Source organism: Equus asinus, chromosome 10 (genome assembly GCF_041296235.1).
Source record: "Equus asinus isolate D_3611 breed Donkey chromosome 10, EquAss-T2T_v2, whole genome shotgun sequence".
In the NCBI taxonomy this organism is placed as follows: domain Eukaryota; kingdom Metazoa; phylum Chordata; class Mammalia; order Perissodactyla; family Equidae; genus Equus; species Equus asinus.
The window spans coordinates 24,095,704-24,119,348 of NC_091799.1; the positions used below are offsets into that span (position 1 = coordinate 24,095,704).

Consider the following 23,645-nt stretch of genomic DNA (forward strand, 5'->3'; position numbering starts at 1 on the left):
CATGTTCCTTATCCTTTGCTAGAAGCTCAGCTGGACAAGGTTCTTCATCTAGTTGGGTGACATAAACATTTTCCCTGTGGGATCTGAGTCATTAGCGGTCTTTATTTATTGGATTCCCACAGTTTTCCCTTAACAAGGACTGTCAGATAAGGTAGTATTAAGAGGCTTCCAGGGAACACCTTGAGTTCTAAGTATACCCTTATTCCACTATTGTGTAGTAGCGATCTACTTTCATCTAGATAATTGTGATCAGTCCCCCCACACAGTACAGAGAGACCCCTTCTCTGGCTGTTGATTCAGCATGATGAGAATACAAAATGGCCAGGGCAAGTCTCAGGTTCCATTTCAACAGGATCTTCACTGTGTATCCTGGTAGAAACATTCCTTTCTTGTGCACTAGGACCTCTAAACTCACTGAGCCCAAGGTTGCAGAGATGGAAGCAAAAATTATTCCAGTGGGTTATTTGGTGTAATGATAAAAGAGGGCCTCACATCTCTACCTCTTAGTTCCAGGACTGATGCATTCTGGCTGTGAGGAAGACAGTATGATATAGTGGCCACTTGTTAAGGCATATCCCACACTGAGGACAGCACTCCAACCTCACAGAGTGTTGTCTTACAGCTGAGACTCTAGCTGAGTCGTCAGCAGGCCATTTCATAAAGTTAGCTGCTTCTGGGTCATGAGTTACATGGTAAGGCCAGTGAACTCCACAGGCACAAGCCTACTGCTGCACTTACTTGACAGTAAAATCTACCTCCTTCTCAGAGACAATAGATAAAGCATTCTATAAGTCCACAAGTGATGATGCTGGCAGAAGGACTGTGGGAAAGGAAGGTAAACCTGTACCCAGAATATATTTGTTTGGGGACAGATTTCTTCCCCTTCCATGATAGGAAAGATCCAAGGTAACCAATATACCACTGGTGGCCAGATGGTTCCTCAGAAGAAAGGTGCCATATGAGGTCCTCAGGATGGCCTCTGCTGTTGGGTGCTTGGGCATTTAGCAGCAGAGAAAGCCAGATATTCACTGATAGAGGAAGTCTTTCTTACTGAGCCCATGGATAACCTCCATCCCTGCCACTAAGGCCCCTTTGTATATGGGCCCATCAAGCAAGAACTATGGGCTACAGAAAGAGGCTGGCTGACACCACAGATCAGATGATCTTCTCTATTTGATTCTTGAGAGCCTCCTCTGCTGAGATTGCTCTTTGGTGAGCATTTTCAAGGGATACACATAATCCTTACACTCTGTGCCTATTTGAGAAGCCCATAAAGGACCTCAGACTTTTGTCACCAGTTTTCCAATCTGCCCAAGTCCAATCTCATAGAAATAACTTCTGTTTGATAATGGATTGCAGCTGCATATATCCAGGCTTTTAGTTTGTTGGATCAGATAGCATTAAGTTCATGGTGAGTAGGAGAGCTCATAGCTCAAGTAAATTTAGAATCCATCGTGTCTAGCGTTCATTATCCACCTGAACTATGCAAAGTCTTCCATCTAGTATCTATATTTGCCACTTGAATCTGCTAAGGGGCACAGAACCTTGCTCTGCAGACTGTGCCTTACATAGAACCTTCTCTTGCCCTAGGCCTCACTCAAAATTGGCAGGGTTACCAGTTTCTTAATAAATAGGTCAGAGTGGCACACTCAAATACAATATATGTTGCCTCCAATATCCAAAGTGTCCCACTGAGCTTCATGCTTCTGATTTGGTGGTAAGTGGTGCAAGGTGCAGGAACTTGTCTGGGGCATATAACCCTATATGTGCCTCAGAAACGTCACTGATGTGTCAGGCCCCTGAATTTTTATGGGATTTTTCTTCCACCTCCTGGTATACATTTGTATTTGCATGACATCTGGGATTCTTGCTCTTTTCTGCTCAACATGCTCAGCATGATGCTAACAATGATCTCCTGTGAGACGTCGTTGATCAAGGACCCTGTGGATTATATTATGACAATGCAGGAGAGTTCACATTGCTCTGAGGTTTACTGATGTCTCTGCCAGGTGAAAACAGACTGCTTTTGATAATCCATACTAATTGATATAAGAAAAAACATCTGTCAGCTGCAAATCAAACACCAGGGACTGTGTTCATTCGCTCCAGCAAAGATACAACACTTGGAAAAGTAGCTGTGATTGGAGTCATCACTTAATTAACTTCAGTGATTCACAGGCATTCTCCAAATTCATCTGCCTTTTATACTGGCCAGTTAAAGAAAGTTAAACAAAGATGTGATAGGAATCAACAGCCTCCAATGTTCAAGTCCTTAATAGGTAGCACTAATCTTTGTAATCTCCACAGGGAGGTGTTATTACTTCTGATTTACTATTTTAAGTAGGAGAACATTTTCCCTTGGCTTCCATTTGACCCTTCTTAGCACAATAGCCCTTATGCCATGGGTCAGACACTGATGTAAGTATTCTACCAGTTGCTAAATATAAATATTTTCAACATGAATTCAGCACTTCAAAAAATGTAGGGTGGCTCCTTTATATGCTGGGACCACTGTGAAACAATCTTGTGGCAGAACTTAATTTATCCCCTAATATCCATAAGCCCTCACTCTGTTCAGTAGACCACAATGCCATTTCTAGCCCCTAGAAATTATTGTTAACTCAGAGCTAGTGTCCATTTTACATTTTCCCCCAAGGACACAGTCATCTTAGTAAATGATCACAGGTCCTCCCTCGAGGTGACATAGACTCCCCTTCAATTAATGGACTCCAGCTCTGTAAACTGGCTTAGGAGTAGAACGTGGCAAGACACCATAATTTGTTATTGTGACTACTCAAGTCAGGTTTCTGCTCAATAGGCCTAGGGTTTTTCTAGTAATGTAAACCCCATAATACTCACTGAAATCAGAGTCCATTTCAATGTCAGTATCTCCCCACACTGATTCGTTTCTCAATGACTTATTGGAGGGAAAGTGTCCTCCAAGCCCCTCCTCCTCCTCCCTGGAACATAGTTAGGGGCAAGGGAATGTTTTGAACGTGATAAATTCACTCCATCATTTCTGTCTCCCTAAACCTTTGGATTTCTTTTACAACATCATGCTAGGGCAGGTATGACATCGTAAGGTCATTGATTTTAGACTACCGCTGAATTCAATTTTTAGTTTAACAACCAAGAAAACTCTTAGAAACACAACTGCCTAAGACAACATAGGAAATCCAGAATCTCGGGTAAGTGTACCTGTTTCAATAGATTCAGCTCAATCTAATATTATATTCCAATCATCTTGAGCTAACATCGTTAGAATCCATTCTTACATGTTTCCCTAATATAAATTAGCAACAGGTTGAAATTCTTTTAATGTAGCTGTCTCCTACTGGAGCTGACTCTGAATCCTCTCCCTGGGGAATGCTGTATCTGACTCGAGGTATAAGGCAATGAGAATAGGCATCACCTTGTAAATTAACCATTTTGGTGGATCATTACAGCATCTTTAATCAGGAAAAGACCTGTCTCCTCAGAGAGAGGAAGAGGAGGAGTTGTTTCCACTGACGAGGGGAGCTCAGAAGGATTAGAATTACAAGTTCTCAGATCCATCAGAATCCACCCAAATGTTCTTATTCCACATATAAGGGCCCCAGTCTTTCCTGATTCACTAATTTTAACACAAAAAACTTTTAGAAGTTGTATATTTGAGTTACATTTAAATTATGTATACCACACAATTAGATTTTAGGCTGTGTCCTCAGCCATAGATGCCTTATGAGCATGCGCACACACGCACACACAATGGCACTGTAAGAGCCATTTTGTTCTGTGTCCGTGCCTTGAGCTGAGAGTTTACATTTCTAGACTTATTTTATTTCTGTTAGCTCTCTAGAACAGTCAGAAGCAGCAATCCCATCGCACAGAACTTGCGCTCATTTAACCGTGATGGCGAGTACAGCAAGCACTTCATGGCCCAGTCTTCCCTTCGGTTGACACTTCCTACCAAGCTATAACAGGTGATAAGATAATTTAAATAATTGTGATGCCACTACATGCCACAGATTTCTAGTAACCCATAAGCAGAATAGGGTTCTACTTGTAAGGAGGTTTTATGGTAGTCAGCCTTAAAGAGGGGAGGAACGCAATACCAGAATTCCATTTTGAGAGACAATTTCTTAGGGTTTTTGGTAGAGAGTTGGCAAAAATGAACGTTATTATCCCTTCTCTGTATCCACGCCCTTTTTGCATTGCCCCGGCTGACATTATCAAACAGCCAGATATGTGAACATGGAACAGCAAGTCCCCACCAGCCATACAACCCCAGAGTGCTGTAGATACAGGAGCTCCCCCAGCTGAGATGAGCCGAGCTTGACTCACATCAGCAGCAAAAGATCCATAGACTCACGAGCAAAAATAAAGCACTGTTGCTTTAAGCCGTTAAAGTTCGGGATGTGCTGTTATACAGAAAAAGCTAATTGATACAAGAGAACTCCTAGTACCAGGAACTATATCAACCAGGATCCAGTCAGGAAAATCTGAGTATTTCAAATGAGGGATTTTAATTCAAGAATTGGTTACACAGGTGATGGAATTGCTAAGGAGCTACATGGGACGGTGAGGCACTGAGAAGCTGTGAGCATTCCAAAAGCCAGAAGGGCACAAGAAGGAGGTCAAACAAGCCAGGGCCATCAGTGGGAGCTGGAACCTCCTGCAACCATGAAGGGCGCAGCTAGGTCTGATGGAAGCTGGAATCACAAAGGAGACTTTAAGTGGAGCTTTGTGCTTTTTCTCTACGTGCTCTAGTGCCTTTAGACACACCATTTAACCTGCCAGTTGGTCCTTAATTTCTTTATGTCCTTCATTTCATTAAAAACGTTAATATATTTGAGTAATACAGTGTCTGGCACATAAGTCAGTGTTATATCAGTCGTTGTCGTCATCATCATATATTTTTATGGCAGGAACTATTATTCCCCAAAGGGTTTGTCTTTGATGAGCACCTCATTCATGGGAGCACAGGGATAATTTAATTAGCTGTTTACTACAATATTCCACAGGCTGCCAGATACCTAGTTCTGAATACTAACGTGATTTTTCAATTGCTTTTAGCCCCAAACAAGTCCTGATAACCAATTCTAGATTCCTCCCATTTTCCCTGAGTGTATGTTATCTACAACCTCTCTCTTTGTTACCAATCCTAGAAATTGGTATCAGGGCACTGAAAACAATCCTGATTCATTTAAACAGAGGAAGAATTTATGGAATTGCATGTTGGGTAGAAAAGTTGAGCCCTCAAATCTTGTGGCCTAACACACAAAAAAGCTTCTCACTCACCCTACATATCCAGTGCTGGTTGGAGCCAGGCAATCTTCTCCATATTTTCACCTGGGGACCCAGAATGATGGAGGGTCCACTCTCTGTGATATTACCAATCACAATGTCATGGGAAGAGAGACACTAGACAATGACGCAGGGGCCTTTCAGTGCTTCAGCCTGGACTTACTGCATGCCCCTGCCAAGTGCAGAAGGGCTAGGAAGTGGAGTTTGCCATCTGCCTGGGGAGGAAGAGAGAACTAGAGAGTGGTGAGTGATAGGAATGTTCACTACCGAGGGTAGGAACAGTACTTACCAAATAGCTGCCGAAAGAGAGATATAAAGGATGAAGAAAAAGATGTTGCACCTTTTCCATCATTCATATACACACAGCACACCATTCAAAATGTATTTCTGTAAGTCAAAATCAGTCATCAAGAAAAACATGGAAGCTCAACAAAGAAAACTAAGAGCAAAACATTCTTTAAATCCATTAATTTTTCAAATGAAGTTCTACTATCTGGCAGCAATGAGAAGAACTTGCTACCAGATGTATCATTATGACAATATCATTATGACTTTCTAATGCTTTCATCATCAAAAGAGTCTGGTGACATCACCATTAGCAGACGATTCAAATACCAGGAGAGTATTGTACGATATCTGACTTTTTTGTTTTTTTTTTTACAAAGTCCCCAAAATATGATGCTTGGAAAACATCCTAGGACTTCTTCTCTTCACATCACTGAAACTAAAGTGAAGGCTCTTAGGACGGCATGACAGTTTGAATGGTCTGGCAAAATGGTAGGTAGGGACCATCTCCTAACCTTGGCCTTAAAAGTGTATTGTACAAAACAGGTAACACATCAACATATAATTGGCCTTTGAGAGTAATGTCATTGAGGACAAATTGTCAGAAAATAATCTGGCTAGATGGAGTCATACCTCAGAAATGTATTTGTAATGTTCTTGAATTTTAAAGATGGTCATTTCACATTGCTGGAACACTAAAATTGTCCAGTTGAAGACTTCCCAGTCTGGTATCATCTATAGAATAAGTGTCCATAGAAATAAAATGCAAGCCACATTTGTAACTTTAAATATTCTAGGAGCCACATTGCAAAAAGGTGAAAAGAAACAGCTGAAATTCATTTTAATAATGTATTTCTATGAACCCACTATATCGAAAATTTCACTTCAGCATGTAGTCAATATAAACAATTATTAATGAAATATCTTACATTATTTTTTCATACTGAGTCTTCAAACTTCACTGTTTGGACTAGCAACATTTCAAGTACTCACTAGTCACTTGTCATTAGCGGCCTCCGTATTGTAAGGCACAGATCTAAAACATCTTGCTCACTAAATAAGTGTTCAAAAAAGTAAATATCAGAGATCTCCATTTTACTTCAAGACGTAACCCAAAAGCAAGACCTGTTCTCGAATGATGCCTACTGAAAACCAGTTTATGGTTGTAAACAGAAATCCTATCTAACACCATCAACACAAGCTCAGTGCATTGGCTGGAGCCAAATATTACATTTTAGAGCTTAATGCCTTCAATTTAGAATTTTAATCACAGTTTAGAAGGTTATACCTTTTAGAGAATGTCTATATTTTTGGGTTATTAGGCCTATAGTTTTGTAATAAATTATTAGTCTATCTGTGTGAGGGAAAAAATATATAAAAATCAACTTTGGGACAGAGTATGTCCAATATGTAAACACGTCATCGTAAGTACCTCATTTTATTTTGACAGAACCATGAGTGAAATGGAGCTAGAGTTTTATGGAATTTCCTTTATGCAGTCAGGGCAGACTTTGATAATGGAATACAAAAGAAATGTCAAGACACTGCACCTAATTTTAAAAGGATCAGTAGGCACCCGAAGGGAGATTTCTGCAGGCACTTCAAACAGAATAGGTGATTTCCCTGACTCAAGTCTGCCTTCTTCCTGAGGCTGAGCATTCTAGAATCAGACACTTGGACTGGTGGCCAAATTCTCATAAATAAATTCATTATTAGAAAGTGGCAAGGGAGTTGTTTTTACTTCCCAAAAAATTCTTTTTCTCCTCTTTTTTTCTAGCAGAGAATGAATTCTAAACGGAAAATGCTGTTATTGATTTCATTTGCTTTATCGCTGACATTGATTAAGCATCATTTCCGGTAAATATAACAGATTGATGAATCATTATCTTTAATGATTGGCAGAATTGATCTAAAATGCTGAATTTTGTCCAAAAAATATTAATAAACACTCCCTAAATTAATCAGAAATTACCTCCTCTTTGGGGAACAAATTAAATCATAAATATATTCTTTCAACATTCTAAAATATTTATTGAGGAATTTCTTGGTGCCAGGCCCTGTTCTAGGTGCTAGGAAAACAGTAATAACCTAAACAAAGAGACTGCTCTTATGAAGCTTTACATTCTAGGTGGAGAAGATGTGCAAGAAGCAAAGAAATGTATAATATAATGTCAGGAGCATTGTATTTTTATATAATAATGCTACGAAGAAAGAAATAAGGCAAGATAAGATGATAGAGAGTATTGGGGGCTATTTTGGATACATTTAAAACTACATCTAAGTTCCATTTAATAGGAACAAGATCCAAGCCACCTGCTGTAGAAACATAGCTGTACTGGGAAACAAACTTGTTAACCTGTTAAAATTGTCTCACATGGAAAAATTCAAATTCTTACCTCCTCCATGCCTTCCTCCTTTTGGTCTTTTTCCATAAGCAATGCAATGTTTCTGAATGCTATTTGAAAATCAGCTATATTGTGGGAATGAATGTCTTTTAAAGTTAACCTTATTGCTTTGGTATTATGTTTTACGTGTTATTTACCCTCTGGGGATGCTGTACCTTAATAGAAAGGATTCATGGTCACTTGTAATAGTATTAATATCATCTCTTTGAAGATAATAATGGGCTTGGTCAAAAAGTAAATAATAGACCACAAGCTTATTGCAGGCCTGGGTTCCAGAACTGGAATGCCACGTCAGAACTGGATGCCATGTATTCCAGAACTGTAGCATTATGCCTGGCCTATGGTAGGTGGTTAGTAATTATTTGGCTAACAAGTGAGTGAATGAATTGATCTGAATTCTAGAAATTTGCTATTCTAATAGCAATAGGCATTTATTCAAATTTAACACTAAAATGACTTTTTCATTTATCTAAAGAATAAAGAAGCACCTACAGAAGATGAACTTCTGCTGGTAAGATTCTTTGTTCTACAAATATCCTACAAACTGTATTGAGGGCAAACTGGCTAGAGTCAAGCGGGTTTTAATGGTGATGCAGTCAGAAAGAACAGAAAACTAGACTGCATTCTCCAGGGGCAACGACTGACTAATTTCTTGGATATCAGTTCAGAAATACTCTATGTGCGTGCACATACATGTGTATGAGTTTGCATGGGCGTGTGTATGTGTACATCTCCAAATTTTGCTCATTTGACACCCTCAACTGCTTACATCAGAACAAGTTTTTGACATTTCCTCTAGTTTAAGTATTGCTGTCTAGGTTGAGGTTTTTCTTTAGATTCATACGCCTCTTTGGTTAACCATGTTTTCTAGCATTGACTTATTGTGTAGGATTTGAGAAATTAGTGAAACCAATCCTCCAAAAAATGAACTTTTTTTAACTTCTCCGTTTGTCGCCATATATTTTTAATGAAGTTAAGCATGGACAATTTTGATTTTGAAAGAGCACAAGTCCTGGGCAATCCTACAATGAAATATCTTTGGCTAAAAACACCTCTGAAATGTCAAAAAGGAATGCACCTTTAAAGTTTTTTTTAACATTTGATTTTGAAATAATTATAGATTCACAGGAAGTTGCAAAGATAGTGCAGAGAGGTCACATGGTAACTTTCACCCAACTTTCCCCAATGTCACATCTTACATAATTCTCATGCAATAGCAAAACAAGAAATTGATGCTGGGACAATGCATGTGTTTAATTATACGACACTTTATCACATGTGTAGATTCATCTAACCACCACAGGAATCAAGATACAAAACTATTCCATCACCACATCTCCTCTGAGCTACCATTTCTACTCACACCCAACGTCCGCTCCCTGACCCTATCTAACTCCTAGTACCACTAATCTACTTTTAGCTCTATAATTTTGTCACTTTGAGAATGTTTTATAAATGGAATCATACAGTCTATGATCTATTGAGATGAGCTCTTTTCACTCAGTGTAATGCTCTTGAGATCCAGCCAGGTTGTTGTGTACATCAATAGGTCATTCCTTTCTATCGCTTTGTAGTACTCCATGAAGGGATGTACTAAAGTTTATTTAACCATTCACCTGCTGAAGAACATTTTGGTCAACAGTTCTTTTCTTACATCACCCGAAAAATATTGTTCCACTTCCTTTTTGGGTAAATAGTTTCCAATAAGAAATTCACTTTCATTCAAATTGTTTTTCCTCTATAGGTGAATCATTTCTCTCTGACTGCTTTCAAGATTATTTTCATCTTTAGCTTTCAGAAATTTGACTATCCTATAACTTAGCATGGATTTATTTAGGTTTATCCTTTTTTAGGGTTCACTCAGCTTCTTGAATTGGTATGTTTATGTCTTTTGCCAAATTTTGAGAGAGTACTCATCTATTTTTTTAAATACTTTTTCAGTCCTATCCTCTTTCTTTCCTTCTAGGACTCCAATTACATGAATATTAGATCTTTTGTTATAGTCTCACATATCCTTGAGGCTCTGTTCATATTTTTTTTTCAGTTTTTTTCTCTCTGCTGTTCAGATTGAGTGATTTCTATTACTCTATCTTCAAGTTCACTGATTCTTTCTCCATCCTCTCCACTCTGCTGTTAAGCCTGTCCATTGAGTTTTTATCTCAGTTATTGTATTTTTAAGTTGTAAAATTTCTATTTAGTTCTTCTTTATATCTTCTACTACTTTGATTAAACTTTCTATATCTTTACTGTGACTTTCTATTTTTTCATGTTTTAAGTGTTTGTAATTGCTCATTGCAGCATTTTTACAATGGCTGCTTTAAAACTCTTGTCCGGTAATTCTAATATTTGTGTTATCAGGACATCCGTAGATTGTTCTTCCTCTTTCAAGTTGAGATCTTCCTGATTCTTGGAATGCCAAGTGGTTTTTTATTGAAACCTGGACATTTTGGGTAATATGAGACTCTAGAACTTATCTTGTATTCTCCCAGGCATCCTCTGACACTGCTCCAGCTAAGAAATGAAGTGGCATGTCCTCGTTACTCTCAGTTGAGTGGTGAAATTTCAGGTTCTTGACTCTGCCTCCATTGAAACTCGTGGGGAGGGGCTCCTTGTTACTAATGAGTAGGGATGGTAGTTCAGGCTCCCCATGTGCCCTCCATCGACACTGACCTCAGGGGGATGGCCACAATTGCTGAACAGTGGTGAAAGTTCTACCCCCCACTAACCTCCTCTAACTCCACATCAGTGAGGAGGGGAGAGGAGCCTCATTATAGTCTGGCGAGGGTAAAAGTCTAGGCTCTCCCTTCAACCTTTGCCAGAGGGATGGACATGGGGTCACTGTTTTTCTGTGATACTGGGCTGGAGTACAGTGAGTTGTATCTAAAAGTTTCTGTCTTGCTAGGTGGCCCTTTTCCTGGTCCTTTAGCTATAAAAAGCAGGCTTCTCTTGGGGCTCTTTTTGTGTCTGTACCCATTGATATTCCTGGGTTGCTGGCCTCTCCAGCACTCAATCTGGGATGTATGTGGCAGGAAACCCAGAGAACTCACTGCTATGTTGATCCATGAGTCAAGGTGTTTACCTGATCAGCCTTCTTTCCACCTTTCAGAGTTTTCTTTTTCTTGCTTTATATTTAATGTTCAGGGTTTTCAGCTATACCTTGTAGTAGTAATAGGGAAAATTAGTACTACTCCATCTTTCTGGAAGTACAAGTCACTAAAATTATCTTCTTTTACAAAACATTCCTGGTTTATGAAAGAGAAGTTCCCTCAAAACCTTGTTAATTAAACCATTAACTTAAAAGTAGAACAAAACCTTAGGTGGGTCCTATCTTTAAATGAAAACCAAAGACAAACATCTGGACCATTTCTTCAGCCCCTTTATTTCAACACGTAACAGGGTATCTATCACATAGTAAGCTACTAATGTTTGATAAATGAATTAATTAAATCTGCGTTTTTGACTGAATAGACATTATTTTTCGCGCTATAATTTTTAAAATTTATTCCCCCTTCAAGAATCATACTGTTCCTTGCCTTCCTGCCTTTGGTCACAACCTCTTCGCCCTCTACACCTCTTTCCTGAACTAGCCCTTATCCTTCTAGACCCAGTTTATATAGTTCTTCTCCAAATGGTTTCCCTAAACCCCAAATTCTGGTTGGATGCTCCATTTATATGCTCCCATGGAAATCTGTTTTTCTCTATTAGCACTGCTCAATCTGTACTGTAATTGTCTATTTAATATTGTCTATTTAATATTGTCTTTCCTGCTAGTCTGTCAGCTTCCTGAGGGCAGGAGCTGACCTAAATGTTCATAGTTACAGAATGAGCAGCAAACAGTGCCTGTCATATTATAGGGTACAATATATATTTGTTGAATAAATGGATTACTCTTAACTTGATTTTCTCCTTGTACCTAGGGATCATGAAGCAGAAGAACCTCAGCTCTCAGACTGGTTTAATCCTAAGTAAGAACAAAAAATTCTGCTCATAAAATAATAATAATATAACTCCATTTGAATGGGCAAAATTATTTTCCATCATCAAATTGTAGCTATTGAAACCTGAGAGGTTTCCAGGTCTTGGAGTTTTTACTTTTAAGGCTTTTATATATAAACCTAGGGTCTATTTAACAAGAATTAGGTATTTAAGGGTCATAATGAAAAGCTGTTATCTGGTTTAACAGTCCTGATTTTATTAGGGGAGAGAAAACATCTCTTCAGTAGCAGCCCAAAAATGCCATTAATGACTACTCTTGATTTTAGCATTAACACTTGGGGGAGAATCTCATTCTTTATAATGACTACCTAGTATTCTATTTTATGGCTGTATACTATAATTTATTTAGCCAATTCCCTATTGGTTTTGATTGTTTGCAATTTGGAGGCTATTGTAAATAATGTTTCAATGAATATCCTTGTACATATATATTTCTACACCGTTGTGTGAATTTATCCATAAGATAAATTCCTGTCATGGCATCATCAGTTTAAGAGGATGCAGACATTTTAAATTTTGACTCAGCTTGCTAAATTGCCGTTTAATAATTATACTATTAATTTTCTAATCTACAGTGGATAAATGTTAATAACATTTTATTTGTTTTGTATATTTATATTTCATTCTAGTATTATCAAATATTTTCTTATTGGCAAAACTGTTACTTAAACTATCTCAATTAAATTTGCATTTCTGTGATTATTGAATTTGAGCATCTTTAATATGTTTATTTATTTGTATTTCATCTTCTGTGAATAACTTTTTCATATTTATATTTTTTAAATGGACTTCAGGTGGATAGAATTAGATTAATAATGATCTTTGCTTCATGACTAACTCTCATCTTATTTCATGCAAATCCACTTATATTACTTATTTGTATGCTTTCTTGCTGGCTTATGTTTATTTATTTACATATATATTTTTTTAATTGTGTTCATAATAGTTTGCATCAATGTGAAATTTCAGTTGTACGTTGTTTCTTGTCTGTCAGGATGAAAGTGCTCCCCTTCATCCCCTGTGCCCACCCCCCGCTCCTGGGCCCCTGGTAACCACTGAACTATTTTCTTTGTCTGTGTGTATGTTATGTTCCACATATGAGTGAAATCATCTGGTGTTTGTCTTTCTCAGTCTGGCTTATTTCGCCTAGCATAATTCCTTCCAGGTCCTTCCATGTTATTGCAAATGAGATGAATTTGTCTTTTTTTCTGGGTAAGTAGTATTCTGGTGTGTGTGTGTGTGTGTGTGTGTATACATATATATACACACCACATCTTCTTTATCCAATCATCAGTTGATGGCCACTTGGATTGTTTCCATGTCTTGGCTATTGTGAATAGTGCTGCTATGAACATAGGGGTACATATGTTACTTTGGATTGTTGATTTCAAATTGTTTGGGTAGATACCCAGTAGTGGGATAGCGGGGTCGTATGGTAGTTCTATTTTTAGTTTTTTGAGGAATCTCCATATTGTTATCCATAGTGGCTGCACCAGTTTGTATTCCCACCAGCAGTGTATGAGGGTTCACTTTTCTCTACACCCTCTCCAACATTTGTTATTTTTAGTCTTAGTGATTATAGCCGTTTTAACAGGCATAAAGTGGTATCTTCGTGTAGTTTTGATCTGCATTTCCCTGATGATTAATGATGCTGAACATATTTTCATGTGTTTATTGGCCATCTGTTTATCTTCTTTGGAAAAATGTCTGTTCATACCCTTTGCCCATTTTTTGATTGGGTTGTTTGTTTATTGTTGAGTTGTGTGAATTTCTTATATATTATGGAGATTAACCTCTTGTCAGATATATGATTTGCAAATATTTTCTCCCAATTGGTGGGTTGTCTCTTTGTTTTGATTCTGGTTCCTTTTGCCTTGCAGAAGCTCTTTAGTCTGATGAAGTCTCACTTGTCTATTTTTTCTTTTGTTTCCCTTGTCTGAGAAGACATGGTACTCGAAAAGATCCTTTTTAGTTCGATGTCAAATAGTGTACTACCGATTTTATCTTACAGGAGTTTTATAGCTTCAGGACTTATCTTCAGATCTCTGATCCATTTTGAGTTTATTTTTGTGTATGGCATGAGATAATGGTCTACTTTCATTCTTTTGCATGTGGCTGTCCAGTTTTCCCAATATCATTTACTGAAGAGACTATCTTTTCTCCATTGTATTTTCTTGGCACCTTTGTCAAAGATTAGCTGTCTGTAGACATGCAATTTTATTTCTGGGCTTTCAGTTCTGTCCCATTGATCTGTGTGCCTGTTTTTGTACCAGTACCATGCCATTTTGATCACTATGGCTTTGTAGTACATTTTGAAGTCAGGGATTGTGATGCTTCCAGCTTTGTTCTTTTTTCTCAGGATTGCCTTAGCAATTCGGGGTCTTTGCCCCATATGAATTTCAGGATTCTTTTCTCTATTTCCATGAAGAATGTCATTGAGATTCTGATTGAGATTGCATTGAATCTGTAGATTGCTTTGGGTAGTATGGACATTTTAACTATGTTTATTCTTCCAATCCAGGTGCATGGAATCTCTTTCCATCTTTTTATGTCATTATCAATTCCTTTCAGTAATGTCTTATAGTTTTCATTGTATAAATCCTTCACCTCCTTGCTTAAATTTATTCCTAGGTACTTAATTTTTTTAGTTGCGATTGTAAATGGAATTATGTTCTTGAGTTCTCTTTCTGTAAGTTCATTATTGGAGTATAGAAAAGCAACTGGTTTTTGTAAGTTGATTTTGTACCCTTCAACTTTACTGTAATTGTTAATAATTTCTATTAGTTTTCCAATGGATTCTTTGGGGTTTTCTATATATAATATCATATCATCTGCAAACAGTGAGAGTTTCACTTCTTCACTCCCTATTTGGATTCCTTTTATTCCTTTCTCTTGCCTAATTGCTCTGGCCAAAACCTCTACTACTATGTTGAATAAGAGTGGTGATAGTGAGCATCCTTGTCTCTTTCCTGTTCTCAGGGGATGGTGTTCAATTTTTCCTCATTGAGGATGATGTTGGCTGTGGGTTTGTCATATATGGCCTTTATTATATTGAGGTAATTTCCTTCTATCCCCATTTTGTTAAGAGTTTTTATCATAAATGGCTGTTGGATCTTGTCAAATGCTTTCTCTGCATCTATTGAGATGATCATGTGGGTTTTATTCCTCAATTTGTTGATATGGTGTATCACATTGATTGATTTGTGGATGTGGAACCACCCTTGTCACCCTGGTATAAATCCCACTTGATCATGATATATGATCCTTTTGATGTATTGCTGAATTCGGGTTGCCAAAATTTTGTTGAGGATTTTTGCATCTATGTTCATCAATGATATTGGCCCATAGTTTTCCTTTTTTGTGCTGTCCTTATCAGGCTTTGGTATCAGAGTGATGTTGACCTCATAGAATGTGTTAGGAAGTGTTCCATCTTCCCTAGTTTTTTGGAATAGCTTGAGAAGGATAGGTATTAAATCCTCTCTGAAAGTTTTGTAGATTTCCCCAGGGAAGCCATTTTGTCCTGGGGTTTTATTCTTTGGGATGCTTTTGATTACTGTTTCAATCTCTTTCCTTGTGATTTGTCTATTCACATTGTCTGTTTCTTCTTGATTCAGCTTTGGGAGGTTGTAAGAGTCTAAGAATTTATCCATTTGCTGTAGATTATCCATTTTGTTGAAATATAGTTTTTTGTAGTATTCTCTTATAATCTGTTGTATTTCTGCAGAGTCTGTTGTTATTTCTCCTCGCTCATTTCTGATTTTGTTTATCTGAGCTTTCTCTCCTTTTTTCTTTGTAAGTCTGGCTAGGGGTTTGTCAATTTTATTTATCATCTCTAAGAACCAGCTCTTTGTTTCATTGATCCTTTCTACTGCCTTTTTTTGTTTCAATAGCATTTATTTATGCTCTGATTTTTATTATTTCTCTCCTTCTGCTGACTTTGGGCTTTTTTTTTTGTTGTTCTTCTTTTTCTAATTCACTTAGGTGTAATTTGAGATTGCTTATTTGGGAATTTTCTTGTTTGTTAAGGTAAGCCTGTATTGTGATGAATTTCCCTCTAAATATGGCTTTTGCTTCATCCCATATGAGTTGGTATTGTAGGTTATCATTTTCATTTGTCTCCAGATATTTTTTGATTTCTCCTTTAATTTCATCAATGATCCACTGCTTGTTCGATAGCATGTTGTTTAGTCTCCACTTCTTTGTCCCTTTGTCAGCTTTTTTCTTGTAATTAATGTCTAGTTTTATAGCATTATGATCAGAAAGATGCTTGTTATTATTTCAATTTTCTTAAATTTATTGAGGTTCACCCTATTTCCCAACATATGGTCTGTCCTTGCAAATGATCCATGCACCCTTGGGAAGAATGTGTATTCTGCTGTTTTTGGATGAAGTGTTCTATATATGTCTATTAAGTCCAACTGGTTTAACTTTTCATTTAATTCCACTGTTTCCTTGTTGATTTTCTGTCTGGATCATCTATCCGTTGATGTGAGTGGAGTTTTGAGGTCCCCTACTATTATTGTGTTGTTATTAATATCTTCTTTTAGGTTTGTTAATAGTTACTTTATGAACTTTGGTGCTCCTGTGTTGGGTACATAGATACTTATAAGCATTATTTCTTCTTGATGGAGTGTCCCTTTGATCATCATATATTGCCCCTCTTTGTCTCTCTTTACCTGTCTTATCTTGAAGTGTACTTTTTCTGATATAAGTATTGTGACACCTGCTTTCTTTTGTTTGCCATTAGCTTGGAGTATTGTCTTCCACCCCTTCACTCTGAGCCTGTGTTTGTCATTGGAGCTGAGATGTGTTTCCTGGAGGCAGCATATTGTTGGATCTTGTTCTTTAATCCATCTCGCCACTCTGTGTCTTTTTGTTGGAGAATTCAATCCACTTACATTTAGGGTGATTATTGATGTGTTATCAATGCTTAATGCTATCATTCTATCACTTGTTTTCCAGTTTTCCTGCTTTTCTTTTGCTTTTCCTCCTGTGTGTTTTGGTCTAACCATTGAGTTATGTGGTTTTTTTTATGATGTGTTTCTTTGTTTTCTCCTTATTTGTTCTTTGTGTCTCTGTTCTGCTTTTTTGACTAGTGGTTACCCTGAGGTTTGTATTCAGAATCTCATGTATAAGATAGTCCATTTTCTGATGGCCTCTTATTTCCTTAGTCTAATCCGATTCAGTCCCTTTCCTCTTCCCCTCCTAAGTTGTTTTTCTTCTATCTTATTCATCTTGTATTGTAAGCTTGTGGTTAAAATGACAGGATTATCTTTGTTTTTGGTGTTTTCCTTCTCTCTAGCTTAATGCTATAGTTAAATATTTGCTATCTTGTTCTGGTTCTGTCTACCAATTTATCTCCTTACTCTGTGTTTATTGTCTCCTTCCCCCCCGCCCCCTTTTTTTTTTCAGGTATGAGGGCCTTCTTGAGTATTTCTTGTAGGGAGGGTCTCGTGGCTACAAAGTCCTTTAGCTTTTGTTTGTCTGGGAAAGTTTTAATTTCTCCCTCATATCTGAAGGATATTTTTGCTGGATAGACTATTCTTGGCTGAAGATATTTGTCTTTTAAAGATTTGAGTATGTCATTCTATTCTCTCCTAGCTTGTAAGGTTTCTGCAGAGAAATCTGCTGAAGTCTGATAGGGGTTCCTTTGTAGGTTATTTTCTTCTTCCTTGCTGCTCTTAGTATTCTTTCTTTTTCATTCATTTTTGCCAGTTTTACTACTATATGCTTTGCAGTAGGTCTTTTTACACTGACACATCTAGGAGATCTGGAAGCCTCTTTCACACAGGATTTCCCTCTCTTTCCCTAAGTTTGGGAAGTTCTCTGCTGTTATTTCTTTGAACAAGCTTTCTGCTCCATTCTCCTTCTCTTCTCTTTCTTGAATACCTATAATTCTCATGTTGCATTTCCTCATTGAGTCAGATATTTCTCAGAGACTTTCTTCATTTCTTTTTAGTCTTAGTTCTCTCTCCTCCTCTATCTGGAGCATTTCAACATGTGTATCTTTGGTTATGCTGATACGTTCCTCTATGATGTCCACTCAAGTATTCAGGGAATCCATATTTTGTTTTATTTCTTCCATTGTGTCTTTCATCTCTAATATTTCTGATTGATTCTTCTCTATAGTTTCAATCTCTTTTGTGAAGTAGCTCCTGAACTCATTATTTCTCTATATACTCTTTTACCTCGTTGAGTTTTTTGATGATAGCTATTTTGAATTCTTTGTCATTTAGATTACATATTTCTGTGTCCTCAGGACTGAGTTCTGGGTGCTTGTCATCTTCCTTCTGGTCTGGAGATTTGGTGTAGTGTCTGATGTTGAAAGGTCAGGTCTTACTCATTCTATTGCTCAGTTGCAGTTTTCGCCTATTGCCACTGGGTTGGTGTCAAGAGCCACACATTCTGAGCCCTCCACTTTCTGCCGATAACCCAGGCAGTGGAGTAGTGCGGTGCAGGTGGGTTGGGGGAGGGGTGCTTTCTTGTGCATGCTCTCTGGGCTTTCTCAAACAGCTCTCATTGGTCTCCTGGGATGTTGGCTTGATGACATAACCCCCTGCAAAAGCTTTTGCCCCATTAGAGGTCTTCTCTCTAGGCTGAAAGGACCCTAGGGAGTCCTTGGTGATTCCACGAATGAGCGACCCCTCCCCCATTCCTTCCTTCATGGATCCTCCCACACGAGATTGCAGTCTTTAGGGGACAGAGCAAAGTTCTCTCTTACCCTGTTCCAGCTCCTCTGAGGGTGGCTTCAGCCTCTCCACCCTCTGTGGAGTCATGTGGCTGTGTGTCTCTCTGAAGTTTTTGTGTTGTTAGGATGTCTTCTGTTGGAGTATGGTTGCCCCTTTTTGTTGTAGGTTGGAGGAGAGAGAGTCCTGCACAAGTTCACTCCATCATGATGCTGACATCACCACCTTGCTTGCTTATTTTTAATCAAACAAAAATTACAACCTTCAATAACTTCAACGTCTAGCTTTGTGTCCTTTCCATTACCCAACTCTGCCTTCTCTCCCCACTCCCTGAGACAACCACTATCATGAATCCTGGCTCTTCATCCCCTTGCTTTCTTTTTTTAAAATATATATTTATATCCTCCATATGTATTTGGGAAAAAGTCTATTTTTTAATTTTAGTTGTTTATAACTTTATAAAGAGGATACATTGCTATATGTAATCTTCAGGGACTTATTTTTTCCATTATTATTAAATTGCTAAGATTCATCCAAAAATTGAATAACATTGTCATTCATTTTGATGGTTGCAAAATAATTGACTGTGGACACATACTACAGTTTTTTCATGTACTGCCTTGTTAATGGCACTTGAACTGTTTCTAGGTTTTTGCTACTATGAACATTAAGAACCAGTGTTCTTGTAAGATGCCTTTCCAAAGAGTTCAAAGAGTTTAAAACATGAAAAAAAAACTACAGATAAAATGGCTGCCCAACATCTATCTCCACCCTCATCTTCAACTGTCTCCCTCATTCCCTCCAATCACACTGGCCTCCTTGATGTTCCTCTGATACACCAATCATGCTCTCCCCTCAAGGCCTTTGCACCTTCTAGTCTTTATGCATGGACCATTCATCTTCCAAATAGCAAAATGGCTCATTCTCTTGCTTCCTTCAAGACTCCTTTCAAGTGTTATTTTATCAGTGAAGCCTTCTCCTACCATTCCATATAAAACGGCACCCCCTATTCCCTTTCTCCCTTACCCTGTTTTATTTTTTCTCCATTGCACTCATCAACATCTGACATACTATATATTTGCTTGTCTATTCATTTATTATCTGCCTTTCTCACTAGAAGGTGCCTAGAAAAAGCCTAGATGTAGTAGAGGCTCAATATTTGTAGAATAAATAAATACATGAAACTTTTGTCTAATAGAAATGACAGCACTACATAGTAGTGGTAGAAGCAACCTCAACCTTTCAAGGAATTATCTGTGAGTTAACAGTGAAATTGAAATTTTCTCTGGCCACTCCACTTTCTACCAGGCCAGCTGCCTCTGGACAGTGAGGCACATAAGATATTCTGCAAGTCAACAAAGCTGGCAGATTTGTAGGCAAAGAAAGCAAATCCCTACCTAGAAGATGAAACATTCCCCTATGAGAAAGTTGCCGCCCCTTTCCTTATGGAGTCTAATATAATCAAACAGCCATCAGTTCATTGGCTTGCCCCTCTGGGAAATGGTGTCATATTGTGGTTCAGAGTTTGCCCCAGCTGTTGGGCACTCAGTATTGGTTGTAGTTCAACCTTAGTAAGGGATGTCCATGTCATTGAGCTCCTGCATAATCTCCATTGGACTCCAAGTAGTGAGGGCCACTTTGTACATAGACACTAAGCCAGCCACAAGGGAGGCTAGGCAAGGCATTTGGCTGACACCCAGAGGGTAGATTATCTTGTCCAACTGATTACTGAGAGCCTCCTTTGCAGAGGATGTCCTCTGCCCAGCATTTTCCTGCCAGGTGAAGAGTTTCATACCTATCATATAAATCTAATGACTGTAAGTGTCTTCTACTTCTTCCTCTTCCCTTTTATCAAACAATTTCTAAACACACGTTTTTAATTGCCTTCTGCTTTCAGAGACTTTTTCTTTCATTCTGGCAGCATGTCTTTAATCTGATCTAATGAGGAAGGAGGGATAATCTTAAAACCCTTTCATCTTCTCAAATAGATATTGATTTCTATCTGTAGTTTGCCTAATTTCTAAGCATCATGGCTGAGACAAGGATACATCTAGCCAGTTTTAAGGTAGATTTTGAGACTTGTGAGTCAAATACAAGTGTAAGACCATAAATTCTAAGTATAAGGAAAGTTTAAAAATAAATGTATAGGGGCCAGCCCCATTGACCAGTGGTTAAGTTTGCGCGCTCCGCTTTGACGGCCCAGGGTTTCGCCGGTTCAGATCCTGGGCACGTACACAGCACCACTCATTAGGCCGTGCTGAGGCAGCATCCCACATGCTACAACTAGAAGGAACCACAACTAAAATATACGACTATGTACGGGGGGAAATTGGGGAGAAAAGGCAGGGAAAAAAACATTGGCAACAGTTGTTAGCTCAGGCGCCAATCTTTAAAAAATATAAATGTATAAGTTAATGAAATCTCTAAAAAAAGTAAGAGGTGGCACTTTTGAAGAATTTTTTACTATATTATCATTAATATACTATTAAGGGTTGTCAAATCCCACCCTTGTCTGGGTCTGGATTTTTCACTAAAACCTGCAATCACCAATAGCAAAATGACTTCTCACTTTGAATTCAATTCCTTCCAAAATGAAGGTCTTAACTCGCTTTAATAGTTTAATGCCCCACCTCCAGCCAAACTATTTATTATTACTAATGCTGCTACTTCTGCTGTCATTTGGATATTATTAGAAGCAAATCTAATGTCATTCTCCCTTTTTGGACTAATCTCATTTTCTTCAAGGCTGCAGTGATGGGCCTAAAGCATCAGGGCAAGGGTGAAAAGAGTACTCTAGATCTTCTAGGAAAAGAGAATGGAGGAAAGCAAAAGGAGAAGACAAAAGAAAGACATAAGGAGACAATGGTGCTGTCTGCTTCACGCAATAATCAGAGAAACGTTCAGACACTGGGTTACTTAACTTTAGCTGCAGTCAGAGCTCAAAGAAAAAAATCCTTGGGCTCAAAAGGCAGTATGGTGTAATGACTAAAGCATAGATTCTGAAGCCCAACTGGCTGATCTTGAATCCTGACTCTGCCATTTATCAGCTGTGTGAAACTAAGCAATTTACTCAATCAATCTGTGCCTAAATTTTCTCATATGAAAAATAGGAGTAATAATAGAAGCTATATTATAGCACATTGCAAGGATTAAATGAGTAATGTAAAGACCTTAATCACCATGCCTGGCACATCGTAAGTACTTTATAATCATTAGCTATTATCACTTGGATGACAACTTCTGCTGTCATAATACAGTGGTACCTGCTTAATTTGTTTCTTGTTTGTTCAACAGAAAACGTCCTGATGTAATAACAACAACTGACTGGCTTGCTCCAGTCATATGGGAAGGAACTTACAACAGACAGGTGCTGGAAAAATATTACAAAAGGCTGAACATTACCGTAGGCTTGGCTGTATGTGCTACTGGAAAGTAGGTGCTACAAATATTAATCCTTTTTTACTTTGGAAAAATGTGGATAAGCATCCATGGACTTTCTACATTCAAAGAGTTACTCATAATTAGCCCTAATCATTCTTTCTGGCTGACCTGTATAATTATTTAGAGTGGTTATTTTCTCCAGCTGTTCTGAGTCCTTAACACTACTTGGGCATCTTTTCATTAACATCCATTTAGCTCCCTTTTCCTTTCTTCAGAACAAACTTTATGGCTCTTCTCAGAACCCCAAGCTCTCACTACACTCTGCTTCACTCACCAATACAGTTAAGCTCTAGGTCCAACTTCTCCACCCTTACCTACCGGTAGTTCTTTAGCTACAATGACACATTCATTAGATAGCATGTGTAGATGACATGGATTCTCCTGATGATTTCTGGCAAAATAAGTTTTCACTATTTTTTGTTCATGTTTCACAGGTTTACAGCTCAGTACCTGGAAAAGTTCATCCAATCTGCTAATAAGCACTTTATGATTGGCTACAATGTTATCTTTTACATCTTGACTGATGACGTCGCTAGGCTGCCTCGCATAGAGTTAGGTCCCCTTCGTACATTTAAACTATTAGCTGGATTCAAAGAGAAGGAGTGGAAAGACTTTAATTTCATACACATGAAGAACTTATATATGTACGTCATAGAACACATCCAGCATGAAGTCGATTTTCTCTTTAGTATGACTGTAAACCACATCTTCAAGAATGATTTTGGAGTGGAAACCCTGGGCACATCTGTAGCTCAAATTCATGCATGGTGGTATTTTAAAAACGCTCACGATTTCCCTTACGAGAGAAGACCTGCATCGGCAGCTTTCATCCCTTTTGGAGAGGGAGATTTCTATTACCATGCTGCAATTTTCGGTGGCACTCCCGAGAAGATTTTAACCTTCATTGAAGGATATAGAAAGGGAGTTAGTGATGACAGCAAAAATGGACTTAGCAGCATATATGAACATCACCTAAACAAATACTTTCTTATCAATAAACCCACTAAGTTGTTATCACCAGAATACAATTGGGATCCAAATTTTAGAACTCCTCCGCAGATTAAACTTGTTAAGGTAGCATGGCTACAAAAAAAGATTTGATGGTTATATCATTAGATTTATGGATTAATAAGTGAATTACAATAATTACTCAAATATAAAACATTAAATTTTTCAGTGTTTTAGAAACTTTCAAAAATGTGCAATTTTCCAAAATAAATTGTTTTTCTCCTTGCGATTTTAAACCATCTAAATCTACCTATGCTGGATTAAGAATAAATAGAGGATATTTAATGTTAATACATGGTGATGTTATTATCTATACATTATAAATAGTATGGAAATACTGGAGGCATGAAATGAAATTTTATGAAGAAACATACCCAGACACTGGTTCAGAAAATGAAAATAGATATATTAGATATATTAGATAGATAGATAGATAGGCAGACACACGTACAAAATGTCAAAGGATATACATAAGGGAAAAAATAAACATTCATCAAATATTTACTTTGTTTTTCACTGTTGGGATATATATTGTTTG

The 23,645-nt window shown here is 37.8% G+C and overlaps 1 protein-coding gene and 1 long non-coding RNA gene across 2 annotated transcripts in view; one reads left to right on the top strand and one right to left on the bottom strand.

Annotated features, from left to right (window-relative positions):
- On the top strand, positions 1-23,615 carry LOC106824200 (N-acetyllactosaminide alpha-1,3-galactosyltransferase-like 1). The gene is made up of 4 exons (XM_070518839.1): positions 1-8,487; positions 11,894-11,941; positions 21,953-22,090; positions 22,534-23,615. Exons 1-4 carry the CDS (start codon positions 8,474-8,476, stop codon positions 23,198-23,200), a joined length of 867 nt encoding a protein of 288 aa, XP_070374940.1. The 5' UTR covers positions 1-8,473; the 3' UTR covers positions 23,201-23,615.
- The window catches only part of LOC139046344 (uncharacterized), a 143,916-nt gene that overhangs the window by 77,664 nt on the left and 42,607 nt on the right, over positions 1-23,645 (bottom strand). The window lies entirely within an intron of this gene.